Genomic DNA, 18,946 nt, shown 5'->3' with positions numbered 1-18,946 from the left:
ATGTTTTTAACCTTTATTTCCCTATGCCTACATTTCAATTGTATATTTGCAATCCACCTTACTTCCCTCTTGGAGCATGTCAAAATTAAAAATATACAATAATATGAACCCACAACTATGCCAAGAGGTTGTTTCAATATGCTAAGGCTGCACAAAGAAGCACCAGCGGGCTCTGCCTCGGGAGGTGGGGAGAGGAGGCAGTGCTGGGCAAAGCTCCTGAGAGGGGATGACCTTTGAAGGATGGAGAGGTAGACATTTATTCACAGAGAGGACAAGGCAAGGGAGAGCCTTCCAGGAAGCATGAGCAAAACCAATATTTAATTTTGGTTTTCAGCTTTTTTTCCCCCTAAAGAATTACTGTTGCGGTTTGGAGGTGAGTTTTTAACGCACAGACTCCTGGATGGTTTTCTCTGACTCATGTTCTTGCCTTCCACGGATTTCCTATTTCCAGGGGCACACAGAACAGAGTGGGAAAGGACTCTGAGGCTAAATTAAGAGGCTATCTGTTGGCCTTGCTCCAATCCCATCTGTCCCATTTGGCTGCCATCCTTTTGACAGGTGGGCCTGGCACGGCAGCTCAGGCCTTTTGGCTAATTGCGGGCAGCTCTGAAAAGACCTGTTCACTCACTTCGGAAAGGAACACCCAAATAAATCCACCCTTTTTGGTAGATTTAGCAGCCAAAGTAGCTTTCTGGAGAGCAAATGGTGCCAGACCTATTTAATTTCCTTGTCTGATAGAATGAAAGAACACACAGATAAGGAAACAGAAATAGATGCAATCTCCTAGGGCTGCAGGAGAGCTTTCAGCTCTGCCCCATGTAACATTCTCATCAGCAGAGCAAAATGGCAGGGACGCAGTAGAGTGAAACACGGAGCAGGGTCAAGTGGTTCTTGATGACCATCATGCCTGAGGCCCAGAGAGTCCAGGGTGAGCCCAAGCTCTGCACCAAGATCAAAGTGGAATGTTTCAAAGACTCTGCTGAGACTCCAGGGCTCCTTTCTTTGACAACTTGGTGATCTTGGTGGCTTCAAGCAGGGTACAGAGTAATGTCTCACACAAGGGGTTGGTGTGGCTGCAGGGGCCCATTGGTGGTAGGAAGCACCTTCTGTGGGAAGCAACACCTGTGATTTATTTATTTATTTATTTTTAAAGATTTTATTTGTTTATTTGACATTGAGAGAGTACAAGCAGGGGGAGCAGAAGAGGGAGAAGCAGGCTCCCCACTGAGCAGAGAGCCTGATGCGGGACTCTATCCCAGGACCCTGGGATCATGACCCGAGCCAAAGGCAGTCGCTTAACCAACTGAGCCACCCAGGCACCCCAACACCTGTGTTTTAAAGAGCCTGGCCTTGATTGTCTTGGATGTCAGGTAGACACGCTAAAGTCTGGATGCTAACTCTGACCCTTCTTGCTAGCTAGGAGATGCAGGAAAGTCATTTACCCTCTCTAGACTTTAGTTTTCTTGTTTGTGAAATGGGCAGAATTCTTTTGTAAATACCTTTTTGTGCACTAATAGAGATTGAAATGAATGTAAAATCACGGTGCCGAGCACTCAATAAATGTTATTTCCTTTTCCTCCTAACCCCAGGCTTCTCAGTGCTCCCTAAATGGTCTATGTCCAGTAAACCAGGACAGTTTACATAAGCCTAGATATACTATTGTTGCAAAGGGTCTGTAACAAAATAAAAATCTCTCAGGGGCCAGAACCCCCAAACCCCAGCCCAGGAGCCCTGTAATGAAACATCAGCAAACAAAAAATAAAGCACATGGGTACATAATCACAAATGGATACAGCCAATTGGACTTACTGGGTTTTTGTTGTTGTTGTTGTTGTTGTTGTTGTTGTTGTTATTTCTTTAAATCTTGTTTTTGTTCCAGCTTTATTGAGATATGATTGACATATAACATTGTATACATTTAAGGTATACAAGCTGATAATTTGGTCTCATATATAATCATTGCAAAATAATTACAATAGGCTTAGTTAACATTTCTATCACCTCATGTAATTTTCATTTTTTATTTTTGTGGTAAGAACATTTAAGATCTGCTCTCTCAGCAACTTACATGTGTATAATATGGTATTGTTGACTATGGTCATCATGCTGTGCTTTGGACCCCGAGAACTTATGCATCTTATAACTGAAAGATTATGCCCTTTGACCAACATCTCCCCATTTATCCCATGCCCCAGTCTGTGGCAACCATTCCACTCTCTGTTTCTATGAGTTTGGCCTTTTCAGATTCCACATATAAGGGAGATCATAGAGTATTTGTCTTTTTCTGAACTATTCACTTAGCATAATGACTCAAGGTCCATCCGTGCTGTTGCAAATGGCAGGATTTCCTTCTTCCTCATAGTTGAATGATACTCCATTATATATATGTACCACATCTTCTTAGTCATCTGTTGTAGACACTAAGGTTGTTTCTGTTTCTTGGTTTGCGAATAATGCTGCCCTGAACACAAGAGTGCAGACATTTCTTCAATATCCTGATTTCATCTCCTTTGGATACATATCCAGAAATGGGATTGCTGGATCATATGGTAGTTCTATTTTTAAATTTTTTGAGGAGCCTCCATATTGTTTTCCTTCCTCGCTGCATTAATTTACACTCCCTCCCACAGTGTACAAGGATTTCCTTTTTTCACATCCTCGTCCATACGTGCTATCTCTTATCTTTTGAGAATAGCCTTTCTATAACAGGTGTGAGGTATCTCTCATTGTGGTTCTGATGTGCTTGATGTGATGTGATTTGCATTTCCTTGATGAACCTCTTGGCCATCTGTATGTCTTTTTTGGAAGAATGTCTATTCAGATCCTCTGCCCATTATTTAATGAAATTGGTTTTTTTGCAATTGAGTTATACTAGTTCTTTATATATGTGGGACATTAACATCTTATCTGATACATGCTTTGCAAATATTTTCTCCCATTTGGTAGGTTGCCTTTTCATTTTGTTGATGATTTCCTTTGTTGTGCAGAAGCTCTTTAGTTGATGTAGTCCCACTTCTTTATTTTTGCTTTTGTTGCCTTTGCTTTTGGTATCAAATCCAAAAGGTCATCGCCAAGACCAATGTCAAGGAACTTTCTCCCTATGCGTTCTTCTATAAATGTTTGTTAAATGTACAAGAACTAAGAAATTGTAGGAGTTCAGTGAGCCAGTTGATATCACCTCTGTTGCCTTCTCGAACCAGGAATAGATGTAGGAGCCCTTAATCTATTTCCCTACATCTAGATGTAGGAGTACACATAGCAATGTGAAGGCTGAATGCCTTCTTTCCCATCACTGGCTAGTATGATTCTAGACAGCTTACTTCACCTCTCTGGCACAGAGCAGACACTCAATAAGAAATAACTTTCATTCCATAAAACCAGAATTAACCAGAAAGATGCCTACAGGGACTGTTGACTAGACACAGCATGTGGAAAGACTGGAAGATCCTACGGTCCAGGTGTACGACAAAGCACGATGATTTTGAAGAGAACAGTCAGGGTGCTGTTACTGGTATTTCCGCTAAGTGTTAGACACATCGGATTCCCTCGTTTAATCGTCACAACTTGCAAGCAGGAGAGGGGTTTCTTAGACTTTGTGCCCTGAGCCACTGAACCACTTTTCAGAATAAAGTTTTCAAATTCACGCATAAAAAAATAAATAAATTACAAAGAAAACCAATTAGTTGAAAACACAATTCTCATAAAGATTTAAAACCTTTATGATGGAGTAACGTGCCTCATTATTAATGCATTAAATGTCGAGATCTAACAGCAAGTCTAAAACTGTAATTTTGAAAGTAGATGAATACAAATGGATGTAGATTTCTGCAACAAGTGTAACACGATATGCAAACTTCTGTGACTTCCACTACTGACAAAGTCACAGGTTGCTAAAATACCATGAGTTGTTGCCGACGTTCATAACTAAACAGCATGCTAAATCTCAGTTAGTGATTAGTGAGAATGAAAACGCTTTCATTCCCATCCAAGTCCATAGACCCCCTGGATTCCATCCACAATTCCCTTGGCAGTCTGTTATTAAGGTAAATGTTTTTATCCCCAGTTTTCAGAAGGGGAAACCAGAGTTCAGAGAAGTTAACTTTTCCAAGATCACACAGTAAGTGAAAGAGCCAGGGTTCAAACTCAGAAGCACCGCTCACCTCTAAAACTTGTTCTATTTTCACTATAGCAGTGCTTCTCAATCTTTAATGAGCAAGGTTCACTTGGGAACCTTGTTCAAATGCATAGTCCTAGGCCCCATCCTTAAGGATTCTGGTCAGGAGGCTGGCGGAGGGGTGGGGGTCTGAGATACTGTATTTCTCACTGGCTCCCGGGTGATCCCGCTGGTCCTGGGACCGACCACACTGCACTTCCCAATAATGATTCGGGGAGACCTCATTCAAAGTAATGAGTCTATGGGTCCTTGACTCAGGAGGGAGAAAGAGAGGGTAACTCTGGGCACCTCGCACTGAAAGTCAGAGTGCCTTCATGGTCAGGACCCATAGATACAGGCTCGCTCTCACTGTCTCCTTCTGCTGCCTCTTCTCCCCCTTTGTATGCCATCTCCCCTTCAGCGGTCTGCTTTGGCCATGGTTCTTTCCCAGGATGCCCTCAAATTCCATTTTAAGCTGGTTTCACTTGGATAAAAATGCTGCGGAGGAAGGAGCAGCCCCAGGGTGATTAACCTCGGCCAGGCCCTGGGGACAGCTCTGCCCACAGCTCCAAGGGAGAGCTGAGAGTCCCTCCCACACAGCCCTGTGGCCCTCAGTCCCCGATGCCTGGTCCACTGTGCTCCCGCAGAGCCCATGCAGACAGGCTCAGCACTGTGCACCTGCTGGGTCACTCACACTGTATCCAGTCCCGGGATGCCCAACCTTGGCTGGACAGGGACATACCAGAGGGGCTTTGAAAAAAACTGTTGCCTGGCTCCCACCCCAGAAACTCTGACAGTCTGGGGCACTGCCTGGACATTAAGACTTGTAAAAGCTACACAGGTGATTCCAAGGAATAGGCAAAGTAGAGAAGCCCTGGCTTCATGAAAGGAAATCAATCACGTGCACAGTTAGGAAATGCTGGCTGTGCACCAGGCACCATGTCCGATATTTGACTCATATCACTTTATTTCATCCTCACGACAATTCTCTGAAGTGAGGTGATATGATCCCCATTTTTCAGATAAGGAAACTGAGGGCTCATAGAAGTTAAGTAACTTCTTATCACAATGAACACTAAGTAATGTATAAAATTGTTGAATCACTATATATTGTACACCTGAAACTAATATAACACTGTATGTTAACTACACTGGAATTAAAATTTTTTAAATAAATAAATAAGAACCAGTCAACAAGAGTGATATAATTGTTACTACGTCTAGCAAAGCAGTAATTTGTGACCCATTTTTACTGTAAAAGAAATAATTCTTTAAAAATAAATATAGACCCACATCTTAAAAAAAAAAAAAAGTAGTTAAGTAACTTGTCTAAAGCCACAACAAGCAAGTGTATGAGCCAGAATTTAAACCCACATTAGTCTGTCTCCAAAGCCTGGGTTCTTGGAAGCTTGCCATTTCCCAATGGAGGGGACATAAAAGAGGTAACATTCTCTTTTGCCCTCAGGCCTGATGCTATCCCTTTTAACTCGCAGTGCTTATCCTCTTTGCTGTGATCAAATGCTTAGAAAATGCTGCGGATCTGGAAATCCATCAGACAGTGCCTGAAGGAGACTTGCAGATCTGCAAGGTCTTTTCCAGCTCCAACTCCAGCTTCGTAAGTCTATTTGTCACAGAAGGGCCTCCGTTCACTTCACTGGATGCCTCCTCTGGCATCCTGAATGCAACATGACAAGTGACAAATGTCTTCAGAGGTAGGGAGGTCCTTGGACTGTGATCATGTTGGAATGAATGACCACCCGAGGAGACTTCATAAAATCCCCAGCATCCACTCTAAGCCAGGAGTGAAGTTTTCAGGAACTTAGGCTAAAAATCTTCCGGGCAGTTTTGTACTTGGCTGAGAACACACCCCGGGAGGCATCAGGATAAGGGAAAGAGAGCGGACGTCAGGGTTAGTGGACCTGGGAGCAGAGCCAACTCCACTCCTTCCTAATTGGGATTCAGAGCAAGGTGTTAAAGCTCTTGAACCCCCCTCTTTGTGGATGAAATGGCATAAAAATACCTAGCTAACTGGGTTGTTTTGAGGAGTAAAGACATCATGTATATAAAAAATGTCTGGCACAAAGTTCAGGCACTCGATAATTGACAGTTGTCATACCTTGCTTTGCCGTAAAGCTGGCCAAAGGACTGTTCTTTCTCTAAATTCTCTTGGATCGATTTTTCAGCTGTTAAATAAATAAGAACAAATATTCTTATTTAATCACTAGTATCGATAATCAGTTATTCATTTTAGTAAAAACATTCTAATTTTATTACAATGGTCATTGTAAAATATTATAGTTTGATTTCCAATCTAGAGATCTGTAATTTGTCCACAGGCATTTTCTGTAAGATAAATTCCCAAGATCTCTATTAAGATGCACAGAGAGGGGCCCCGGAAAAAAAGAAAATGGTTGATGTTAGGATGTTGGAATTATTGGTAATTTGTTATTCATTCTTTTAAAAATCCTTTAATTGTTGTTATAGTTGTGCAGTACTTGAAATTAAAAAAACCAGTAAAGCCAGAGAGACAAGCAGTAAAAACGAACATTTGTGGAGAAGCTACCGTGTACAGGCACTAATGAGCAGGCAAAGCCCTATCTGAAATCACTAAACTCCTAAAATGACCTTCTGATGTACATATTATTATACCCATTTTGTGGGTCAGGAAACCCAGAGAGGCTACAAAACTTCCACAAGATCACTCTGCTAACCGAAGTTGGATCAGACATTTAAACTTAAGTCTATGTGACTTGGGAACAAGTGTTTCTTCTACAGACTGCTTGCCTCTTGGAAAACAGCTAATTCAAGTGGCTCAGAAGATGCTGCGTCCTGCCCAGAGTCACACAGCTTACTAGCTGCAGGGCCAGGGGATTAGAACCCACGTGTTCAGTCCTCAAAGTTACAGGAACTCAGGTGTGTTCTTCCTTTGAGGAAAAGTGCCATCTTGAAACATATTGTTAAAAAAGGAAAACACAAGATCCTCAAATAAATCCTTATTGGACAATTTAGATTAGATATGCAGGATTATCAGAAAAATGCCCTGACAATAACATAAGGATTTGTTGTTCCCTCCCCTCTGAAAGCACTTTGGATGGGTAGTTTTCCAAGAGGCATCTGCATAAATATTAGCATCAGGAAGAGAACTCTAGGCACCATCGTCCTCTGAAAGCAAATCAAATCGGTAACGTGTGTAGGTGTGTCTGCTTAATGGAGTGGGTGGAGAACAAGACCAAAGATGACTCTGTGTCAAGTGAAAAACATCTTCATGTAGGGCTGAACATATGCAGATCCCATTAGAGCAATGCAAGTCACTTACAGATGTTACCTGGCAGCTTTGCACCTGGCTCTGTGAAAAATACTAATTGGCTTCAAGGTATAGTCGGACACCTGATTGGCTGCGTTGCAAAGGAAAATTTTAAATCCATCGTTGTGCTAAGTTTGCAGCATAGAGCCTATACAGAGCATCCTCTGCACGATGGAGTATGTGCTCGACATTGGCTAACTCATACACTGAGCTCCAAGTAGAAAACTTCAAATAATGCAGTATTATCTCCCAGCTCCCTTTGCCCCCAAAATGGAGCAAAGATTCATGCGTGGAGCTGGAAATAAGGAATACCAACTTCAAAGTCTGTGCTATCAGGCTGTGGGGAGCCATTTCACCCATTTACAAGACGAAGGTTCAACATTCCAACTCTGTACACATGCAGAATGGTTCTCAGATGAAAAAAATCAATGCTGCCGTTCCTTGCAAAAATATTATTAATGCCTTGATCAAACACCTCTCTTCAAGGTGTCCAGAACATTCGGTGCAGTTCTCATTACTTCATTATTTCCCACTCTTTTCTCATTAGTCTCACCGTCTCACTCTGTGGGCGGGTAGGTGGATGGTACTCCCAGGAGCAAACACAGCGAGGCAGGTTGGGGTGCTGGGCTGTGGGCCCAGAGCTCACGATGGCCCAGCAGGAATCACGCCCAGCGCCCTGATGCTGTGGAGTCTCTCCCAGCCTGATGCAGGTGTGGCCAGTGTGAATGTGAAAAAGAGGCCAAGAGTAGGAGAGGACAAGGGCAGGTGGGCTTATTAAGACAAAGAAAAACTCCAGCTGCCACATCGTGGACTTCCAACTCCCAGAGCAAACACCAAAAGCTCGGCCTCAGGCTAGGCCGCCTTACTAAGGAGAAATGCTTGCTTGTTGGGGTTTGGAAGGGGAACACAAAACCTGAAGTTAAGCAGTCAACTGCTATGCATTTCCTCATTGGATCCAGAAAGTCGGGACCCTTGTAACCCCAACACTAAAAATCTTTAAACCTCTTTTGGTCGATCAAATTGTCCCCTAAAGTCACATTATACCACAGTACTTCCACCACCAGCCACGAAGGAGGCCCTAACAATGCCTGCCTGACCTGCTGCTGATCTCCACTAATGACGCGTGTGTGGCTCCTACATGGTTCTTTCAGGCTGGTGACAAACTGGTCAGCCAAATTCTTCTTCTGTCCCCGGGAGTAACTTTCAGCCTGGCTTCGGGGGGAAAACACATGATTTCCTTGATTACTGAGGAGGACGAGAGGCCCTCCTGACACCAGATACTCTACTCGGAGCCCTGAGGGCAGAAGCTGTTGCCCATCGGTGTCCCTGAGCCATCCACCATCCCCCAGACCCGAGCAACTGCCCGGTAGGCATTCTTGCGCTGTTAAAAAATTCAATCCAAAAAGGAAGATGGTAACACATGAAAACAATTTATTTGTCTTTGTATTTCTACATGGAATATATGTACTTCACATATATCTTGAGCAAAAACTTAAGTTAATCATTTCATCAGTTGCGTTGTTTTTAGGTCTGATTTTCCTCTTTGTTACATTTCTTAAAATTTAACATCCTACACAACCATATGTATTCTTGCGGTTTTCATATCATGGTAACATGTACTCAATTATGTCTGTACGGAAAATTGATGTTCCATACATAAATCCTATCAAGAGTCAAATATAACACGTTCACCGTATGACTCTATTGCTCTTAATTCACCAGGCTGCTGTGGAAAACATATTCCTCCCCCGACAAAACAAAACTCAAGCTTGTATTTTATGATAGACACACCCTTTATGTTATGTTAGCCCAACACCGTCAGTCCTCCCTCCTCTTTCGGTTCTTCAAACAGATCATAGGATGGTGCCTCATGACAACATGAGACCGTCCCAGGCCAGGTAAGCGACTGCGGTGTGCACTGTACCCACGGTCCAGCTGGCCTTGGGAGATAATTACGATGTGACCACTTTATGCGGCGTGGTGTCTGTGTAGGGGCGGCCAGACAATGAAAGGCGAGAGAGGAGAAACAGAGGGCACACCTCTCTGTACTCCCCTCCTGCTAGAACAGTAGCCTATCCTTCACTTACACTAAGTATGGGATCCAGGCATTTGTGCAGACATACTCGGCAATACATTCCAGGGCTAACTACGTTTAGAATTCTTTATGCTGTCAAAAAGTGCTGCAGGCCAAAAACTGTTATGGGTACACCTGAGGCAAGAAAGAAGTAAACCAAGGAAATACTTTCTTTGGTATTTGCATTACAAGATAAATACAAAAATCAATTTTAAAGGATTATTGGAATGATTTCTATTTTTTCCCCTTGCTTATTTTGGTATGAAGGGTAAAAATCCAAGTTTCACCAATGGCTTCTAAGAAAATCCACATGTCTACAATTTTCGTTTCTGATAGTTACCCTTAGAAGTGAACCAATCAATACTGCGTCCTGAGGGGCAACTGGGCCGAGCATCTCCTGAAACAGAGGTATAAAAGAAAGAAAAGCAGTGCCCGCATGAGAGCTCACAGTGTAAAATAAGTTACATAACACGTAAGATCAGTGTCTTTTCTTTAAGAGCTGTATGACAGAAAAAAAATTAGTGTAAATTCAATTTTAGCAAGTGAGATTTAATTTTAACTGTGTTGGGAAAATGAGACAGATAAAAGTATCTTACAGTTTACCTTTACAATGTTAAAGCAAAACAAACACAATAGTATATATGTATGTATGTATATAATTTTTACATATTGGGTTAAAAAAACCTGTTTGCAAGGGGAAAAAATTTATATAGTGTATAAATGTAAAATAGAGTAGAATAAAATGCGGACTGAATACTTAAGTACCAAGAAGCTAAGGAACAAAGCATACAATCAGATCTGAGTGGGGCTAATTAGGGAGGGCTGCATTTCTGTGTGTCCACGCTGCTCTCCCTGCGGCACTGCGCCCTACAACATTCCAGGACAGTGTGAGAGATGCAGACTATGCAGATATCGTCTGACATCTCACCACCACAGGACAAACATTATTAGATAATTTCATTCCACTCCAGAGGCATAGAAGCCAAGATGTAAATACTTCTAAAGTCAACTCTTGATTATCCACATTTACAGAAGGAAAGAGCAAAGGCCACGGTAATCTAAGAACAGACAGATGGAAAAATCATGGAGCTGGCTTTGGAATGCACTTATTTGTGAATATTGGTGTATCTAACATTCAAGGAACCCACAAATCTGCTATGAATATTACAGTCATGCAGAGTTCTAAATCTCTGAAGTTAGAAATCTTTTCACCGTTTGATTAGAGCAGCTGAGAGCATAGAAAATTAAGTGATAATCTTAAGCCACATTCTTAGATTGGCGACTAAAGATCTATGGGTTCTAATAGACAAGGCTTTAACTGTGCAAAATGTAATGCTGGAATTTGGCATAAAAGCATGGCATGAACAAATAACCCAGTCTGCAGTTGGGAATATTGGAAAGCGATTTTGGAAAATTCTACTGAGCACTGGCAATTCTCTTTCAAATGCTGTAAGTGATCTCTTCTTGGTTCAGTTGTCTCTCTTGTTGACCTATTTTCACTATCTCTCTGTTCCTTTCAATAAAGTCAGCCTTCTTATTCTCATCTTCATTATATTGATCAATTTCTTCATTTCTCTCCCAAGGTCTGCTGCTTCAGTTTCACGAGCCATCTTCTGAACTTTGCTCTAGACGTTTTCCTAGGAAGCTTTTGCCCATGAAAGTTTCACATAAAATCTCTTCCAAGTTTCACAGACCCCCACTCAAGTCAGAGAAACGCACACTGCTAAACTCCGCAAGTGTACTTTCACTATGTGCGGCTGGATGGGCATCACGAGCTGCCAGGGCAGAATTCAAGACATTAGGCACTCCTTGTTCATAGTGCCAAGTGACATGACCCTTCCATAAACATCTGACAATCTATAACCTGATGGTCAAGGTTATCAAAGAATGAGTACAGGGCCATGTAAGCCCCTTCATTTTACAATGATTCCCGTACGTGTAGAACTAGTGCAATATAATGGAAAGGTACAGAGTATGTGCTTCAGAGTCAGGCCAAACTGGATTTGGATCCTAGTTCCACTGCTTATTAACTATATAGTTTTGGCAAAGCTCCTGAACTCCTCTGACCTTACCTTTCTTTCTTCATCTGTAAAATGGGGATATAAATTGTACCTATCTCTTAGGGTTACTGTGAAAATTAAAAGAGACAATGTAGGTAGGACGCTTGGCACAAGGTGCTCAACAAGTTTTAGCTATTACTAATAAAATCTCTTGGACTTATGATCATGAGCTGATTCTAATTTCTTAGTCTTTATCACTACAGCTTAGATGTCAATATTGAACTAGTATTTCAATGTGATTTTCATCTTGTCAAAATGAATTAAGTTTCCCACTGTTGATTTAACTTTCCAGGGGCATCTTACCCTTCTAAGTTGAGGTACTTCTGTGAAATTTATAGCTAACATCTAGCCTGAGTGATCATATTCTGCCCATGTGAAATAAAACTCTCTCTTGATGTTGGAGATGCATATCTATATCTATATTATAGTCTGTTCAGATTTAAAATGTTGACCAGTGCTGCTAGGCACTATTGAATTGAGCAGAGGGGGAAAGGGTTATTATGGCAGGAAGAGAAATGAATAGTACTTAATGAACTTGCATTTCAATTGAGCAGGGTTTTTAATAAAAAAAAAAAAAGCTTTTCATAAATTCTTCAGCTCAGCAACAATAAAAAAAGGAAAAGAGCACTCAGCTGGGAACAATAGCTACTCAGCTCATAAAAATCATTAGAAGGAACATTTTCTTTGTCTACCATGCCCAGCAATTTCACTGGTGGGCAATGATCCAGATCACTTAGATTCTACCTAAAAAATGAGTCCAGAGAACTTCTCAACTTTTCCAGCTAATAAATTAAAATTCTAATTTTCTAATGTGTCTAACTCTACCATAAATAAAATTTGGCCCATAATTCATGGAATGCTTTTGACAAGTAGATGATACTGATCTAGTGTTAATGGGATATGCTCTTTGAGTTGCCTTTCTGTTAGGAGGGAGGCGCACTGCTGACACATTCCCTCACTGCCATCAAATCCTCCTTGGAGCCAGTGGCCTTTAAGGAGGTGACTGTGGGCAAAGAGCTGAGTGCCTGTGGATGGTATGGTTCCCAATGTGCAAAATGAGCTGGCCTACTTGAATATTTAGCCTTGCACTGCACCCTCTGTAGCTCATCTTAAGTGAGCTGAGTCAGAGAAACTTCAGTATTTTTGACATTAAGGGCCTACCTGACTCATCTCCTCCCACAAAGGTCAGTAAACTACCTTAAGCTAATTGCCAAATGTGCTGAAGATACGTCATTAAAGTCTCTTTTTTGTATTCAAGATTCTCCATGACAACCAAAGGATTTCTGTCCTTGGATAAAATACAGTATTTCTAGTGACCATGCCAGGCAATCACAAGCATACCCAGTAATAAAATTCAGTATTTCCTGGGGCGCCTGGATGGCACAGTCATTAAGCGTCTGCCTTTGGCTCAGGGCGTGATCCCAGTGTTCTGGGATCGAGCCCCACATCAGGCTTCTCCACTAGGAGCCTGCTTCTTCCTCTCCCACTCCCCCTGCTTGTGTTCCCTCTCTCGCTGGCTGTCTCTCTTTATCAAATAAATAAATAAAATATTTAAAAAAATAAAAATAAAAAATAAATAAAATAAAATAAAATTCAGTATTTCTTAATTCAAAAGTATCAGGGAAAAAAAGTTTTCTATATTTAAGAATCTGTTTTTTTTTTCTATTTAGTTTTAGCATAGTACACATTTTAAGAATGTACTTATTTTATATCTTTACTGCCTGACATAGTATTTACTATTAGCTGAATTACTAAAATGAATTTCAAACCAAATAAAGGGAATGGTTTGAAGACTGAATAAAACAATGTCTTCCACAATCACCATAGCTTTTTCCTTACTTAACTTCTCTCCACTCTTGACTTGATGCTGGAGATTGGCGCCATCAACTATGGTCTAAATGGCATTCTGTGGTCCCTTTAATTAACTGTCCATTTGACTTACACTTTCTCTGAAATCTGGGAAGTAATTGTTTTATTTTTAAAAGGTCTTTCCTGCTTTCTCAGATTGCATCTAAGTTGTAAGAATAAAAAGAAACTGCAATATCAACAAAGAACTTAATTAAGAAGAATATGCAATGACAGCAACTATGTAAAAGCCATCTTTACTGAGGATAGGTAACCATTCAAATAAGCTTTTTATACATAATGAGTTGAGGGTGGGTAGCTTTTAAAATCCAATCTCATAAATACAACGTCATTTACAGAATGACTACTGAATTAATGTCTACCTAGAGTAGTACTTGTGTCATCCGAAACTATTCTAGTTTACTTGAATTCTACACTCCTGACAAAAATTTTAAAGCAATGCCTTAACTGATTTGAGTAAGGGGGGGGGGAGAAATCTAAACCCTGCTACATATTAAAAACGGCCACTAATTCTTTCACGATCCTCTATATCCTCTCCCTTTGAGTCTAGGCAGCCTCCGTGCCAGCAGAACCACTGCCAAAACCCAGCTTGAGTTTGCAGCTTCCACTTCCTGTCTCTTCACTTTCCCTTGTAACACAGCCGCCATAGTGTAATGATGCTTCTTTCTATAGCCCCATGGAGAAGCCTATGTAGAGAGCAACTGAGGCTCCTGGCTGACCGCCCTGGTGAACCACCCAGCCAAAGCCTGTACTGACTTGCCAGCCCCATGAAGTGGCTCCTCCACAGTATTCGAAAAGTATTTTAAGAAAGATGAAATATAGTGGTTCAGTTTACCTGGGATGACCCAGGATTTGTAAAGGAGTACTGGAAAATAATGCCAGTACCGTGTATCTGAATCTGTTTTCTCACCTTTGGGATAGTAAAGTGATGATAACCAGATAATAATTTCATGCATGTAAATTAAAGGGCTGGTCCTTCAAGATCATGTGTCCATCCACTGGTTTTGAGAAACTCTGTACTCTAATCACATTAATAAATCCTATTTCTGCTAATTGTGACTGATCTCAGGGGAAACAACACTGACTCACCAATCATATGGTATATCTCTTATTAATTGTATTTAAAGCCCAGCTCTCGTGCCACTTATTCTATGAAGCTCCTCCTTTATACTCTCAGTTTAAAATATTCTTGTCTTCTTTGAACTTCTTTAGCCTATCACCTATACCTCTCTAATAGTGTGATTTATCTTTTCTCTAAATGTAACTTCTTTGGGGTCACGATCCATGGTTGGTTCACACCTGTAACTCTCAAAGGACCCACTACAGTGCCTTACACATTATAGGTGGTCAATAAATATTTGCAGAATGAATAATTGAATAAATATACAGTACTAGAGGGCTATAATTAAAGACAAATTCCTCAGAATTCTCCTAACTCTTTTTCAGCCTTTCCTCACAGGGCTCATTTTGCAAATCTTTAATCATTTTAGTAGCTCTCCAAGTTCTCATGCTTCAGTTATAGGGTCTCGCAAAGAACACAGTTCTTTAACAAGTCCTAACCACTATTTTACAAAACACCATTTAGTAAATTTGATTGAGTTTCTAATAATTTTCTCATGGGATGCCAGTCAGCATTTGATCTCAAAACCTTACATAGGCAGAGTACTAAAGTCCTCTAAGGAAACAAGGGACAATGTGAATATAAATACCAGCAGTAAGAAAATTTCTACTTATTGCTCATAATTCCCACATTACTGATGATGATACTTGAGTGAGGGCAGGGAGCTGGGGGAACTTAGGACTAATGGAACAAAAAAACTTAAAATGTATGACTATCACAGAGAAAGGAAGAAAATAAGGAAAGAAGATCAGTTATAGAATTTTAAGGTGTTCCCTTAAAAGATAATAAAAAAATAGGGGCGTCTGGGTGGCTCAGTTGGTTAAGCATCTGCCTTCAGCTCAGGTCACGATCTCAGGGCCCTGGGATTGAGCCCCGCATCAGGCTCCCTGCTCAGTGAGGAGCCTGCTTCTCCCTCTGCCTCTGCCTGCCGCTCCCCCTGCTTGTGCTCTCTTTCTCTCAAATAAATAAAATCTTTAAAAAAAAGATAATAAAAGATAGACTGTTAATCTTTTATTATTATATACCTTAATAGTGGAATAAATGATTGTGGTCAGTGCACGTATGAAAATTATGAACACCGTGGTTTAGATTAATTTGCAGGACTTTTTTGTTTTTATATTCCCCCTTCTTTTCCTTCAGAATGATTCTTAAGCATCAATGTTTGGTGGTTGCTTCAAGCAAGTCTTTTGCTTCATTTATTTTGGTTGCTAAGTAAGGAGATCCACCTGAGAGGACAAAGAAAAAATAAATGGATTAAAACACATTTCATTATTGACATTTTTTAAAGTCTCAAATAAAGAAAAACACTCAATTAGAATTCTCTGATATTTTCCCACACATTCATCCTCTTGACAAATTATTTTATAAGCTAAGTAGAAATCACAACATCATAAATTAAATTTGTTTAGTGAAGCACTACAGATACCCAACAATCAAAGATAACCTCTGAGAAAAATAATGAAAGAAAGCTATGATCAGGAATAATTTGAAAAACACTCAAACATTTCACTGGTCAGACATTGCCATTCAAATATTTGATCAGAGAATTTTCTGAAATTAAGTGGATGGTTAGGTAAATAAAATAATGGTCTCACTCCAAAACTTTTTTTCTATAAAGGGAAGAATATTCAACTATGAAGGAGGGTATCTTTCTGAAGGAGGTAAAGCAATCCAAAGGACCTTTCAGAGTCACATCAAACCTTACATTTACACACACACACACACACACACACACACGCACACACAAAATGTTAGAAAATGCAACTATGTACTCTCCAGTTCTAAAAATCGTATTTATTAAAACAGGTGAATGAATAAATGATGATAATAAAAATAACATTAAAGGAATGCTCCCTGTTCTCTGAAATGATACTAATTAGAATACTTATGGAGTAGTCTTAGATTCACTGTGCCCTAAAATAAAATTATATCAGTTCTTTTTTTAGAATTCTTTGCAATGAATTCTTTCTAACACAAACAGCAAGAGGGAAGGAAATTGAGCTGAATTTCAAATTCAGAATCATTATAAATCACAAACAGAATCTGACATACAAAAATATTAGCCCCAAACAGTCACATTAAAGCTATTTAAGCATTATATGCCTTCTAACTTCCAGTCCTGAACATTTTCACTGCTTAACACTTGAGCTAATAATCATACTACGGTTCACCAGTCTCTTTGTGTTTGTTTTTATTGTTTTATTCTTCCCTTGAGTACAAACCATCTATGGCTTTTGAAAATCTCCTAAGACCTCAGTAGCTTACAACAAACCAAAACACATCTAGGTAGCATTGGTGTGTAAATTGTCCAGACCATACCCAAACCTTCTATTAATATCATACCACCCATTTTATATAGGAAGAAACAAGCAGGGAAACAGATCAACTAACATGGTGTTGTAGTAGAAAGGGCAATGCCGGAGAAGCTATATTTAGCTTTTTGCCCTTGAGGATACTACTGACGTTTCCATATCAAGATCTGAATTGCTATGAACACTTATGGAATATATCATGGTGTGTCCTTGAATATACAGTAAGAATTACAAATGAAGCTGATGAAAGTTTCCATATGGACTTGGTCATGAAATAAATTGATTTCATGATTACCTTTGAAAATCATCTTGGAATTAGGTAATGTCAATCTTGGTAAGATGTCTGAATGTTTAGTTATCAAGGTAATGCCAGGTATTTTGTATGTCCTCAACAAATATTAAAATATTATTTGAACTCAAATATAACCTGTAATTGATTGATATGCACTCTGGATATTTAAATTATAGGCCATAATATACTTATTTAGCAGACAGAAAAAAAAACAAAAGCACTTAAGTTAAAAGCTGCATTAAACATTACATTTATTGATGGCAAAGTTAGAGAAAAAGAACTGACAATTTATTTAGAATACTGTTGAATTACCACTCACCCTCTTTAAGTTAGAGGAACACTGGACTTTCGATTTATATGCATGGTAGAAACTTTGGTCCGGCTCTCATTCTACCCTCATTCTGTCTACCTAAAACTTGGAAAGCTACAACTACTGTATCCTCTTCAAGTAGTGTTTGATTCAAATTAGGATCTATCAGTGAGGGACAATCTTGTGAGATTTGGAAGGCCCAAGTGATAGAAAGGCTTTCTTGCTGGCCCTCTTTGTTATTGTTGCTAGCCAGTGAGATCGTGGTATAGTAGTGGCAGCAACTGTGCTTCTTGTACAGTTCCAGCGACAGTCTATGTTGTAGTAGCTTCCCTGACAGAGCAGCTCTATCATTATTTGGGGAGCCATTTTTGTAGGCCAAGTCTAGAATTTACTCCTTTAGACCTTCCAACAATCTGTAACCACTAATTCATTGTATTCAATGCTTTCCTGTTTAGAACATCCAGTTCCTGGCACTGAATCTTGACTGATATAACAAATGTAGGATATGTAACCTATATTTAATGGACACAATCTACTTTTGGATCTTTCAATCCTAATCAAATTTCTTGGAAGAGTAATCTGAATTCCATTTAGTTAGAACACTCACCCTTACACTTGATCTCTATACCATCTCCATCGCATTAAACACTTCACTAAACACTGCCAGAGCTCTTTTGCCTTTGGCTACCATAAAACTATTGTTTTAGATCAACCATCCCACTGACACCAACTAGAAAAGCTAAATAAAATACAAACACATTAGTATGAAAGCACTGGAGTTCTACCAAGTCAGTCAGATCTTGAGGGCCAAGATCCTAGAGATAAGGAAAATGCACTGTGATGAGCCCAACATTCTGCATTATTTATATCCTTCACAGAAATTAGATACAAAATAGTACATACTATACAATTCTACTTATATGAAATGTTAGAATAGACATATCTAGGGATGCCTGGGTGGCTCAGTCAGTCTTGATTTCAGCTCAGGTCATGATCTCAGGGTTGTGAGATCGAGCCCCACATTGGCCTCTGTACTAGGAGTGGAGCCTGCTTAAGATTCTGTCTCTCCCTCTCCCTCTGGGCCTCCTTCCCCCTCAAAGAGAGAGAGAGAGAGAGAGAGAGGGAAAAGACGTATCTAATCTAATCCATAGTGGCAGAAAGAAGAATGGTGACTGCCCAAGTTGGGGTTAGGGACTGGCAATGGCAAGGGGCACCAAGGAACTTTTTTTTTTTTTTAATTTTATTTATTTATTCGACAGAGATAGAGACAGCCAGAGAGAGAGGGAACACAAGCAGGGGGAGTGGGAGAGGAAGAAGCAGGCTCATAGCGGAAGAGCCTGATGTGGGGCTCGATCCCACAACGCCGGGATCACGCCCTGAGCCGAAGGCAGACGCTTAACCGCTGTGCCACCCAGGCGCCCCACCAAGGAACTTTTTGAGTTTTAAAATGTTCTG

At 40.3% G+C, this 18,946-nt stretch overlaps 1 protein-coding gene across 2 annotated transcripts in view; it reads right to left on the bottom strand.

Annotated features, from left to right (window-relative positions):
- Nucleotides 1-8,846: 8,846 nt before the first annotated feature.
- Nucleotides 8,847-18,946, bottom strand: part of DNAJC15 (DnaJ heat shock protein family (Hsp40) member C15) — an 86,922-nt gene continuing 76,822 nt past the window's right edge. The window contains exons 6-7 of one of the 2 annotated variants that reach the window (XR_015725944.1): nucleotides 15,603-15,803; nucleotides 8,847-11,306 (exon numbers count right to left, since the gene is read on the bottom strand). Coding sequence is in view for 1 of the 2 variants with exons in the window: in XM_045810920.2 (XP_045666876.2) it covers nucleotides 15,733-15,803 (71 nt within the window). In the remaining variant the exon portion in view is untranslated. Of the gene's footprint in view, nucleotides 11,307-15,569; nucleotides 15,804-18,946 lie in introns of those variants that run through there. The other variant, XM_045810920.2, reaches the window with a different exon arrangement.

The sequence above is a fragment of the Ursus americanus genome, chromosome 10 (assembly GCF_024610735.1).
Source record: "Ursus americanus isolate L20-20 chromosome 10, mUrsAme1.1.p, whole genome shotgun sequence".
Taxonomy (NCBI): domain Eukaryota; kingdom Metazoa; phylum Chordata; class Mammalia; order Carnivora; family Ursidae; genus Ursus; species Ursus americanus.
This window is presented reverse-complemented; position numbering and strand designations above follow the sequence as displayed.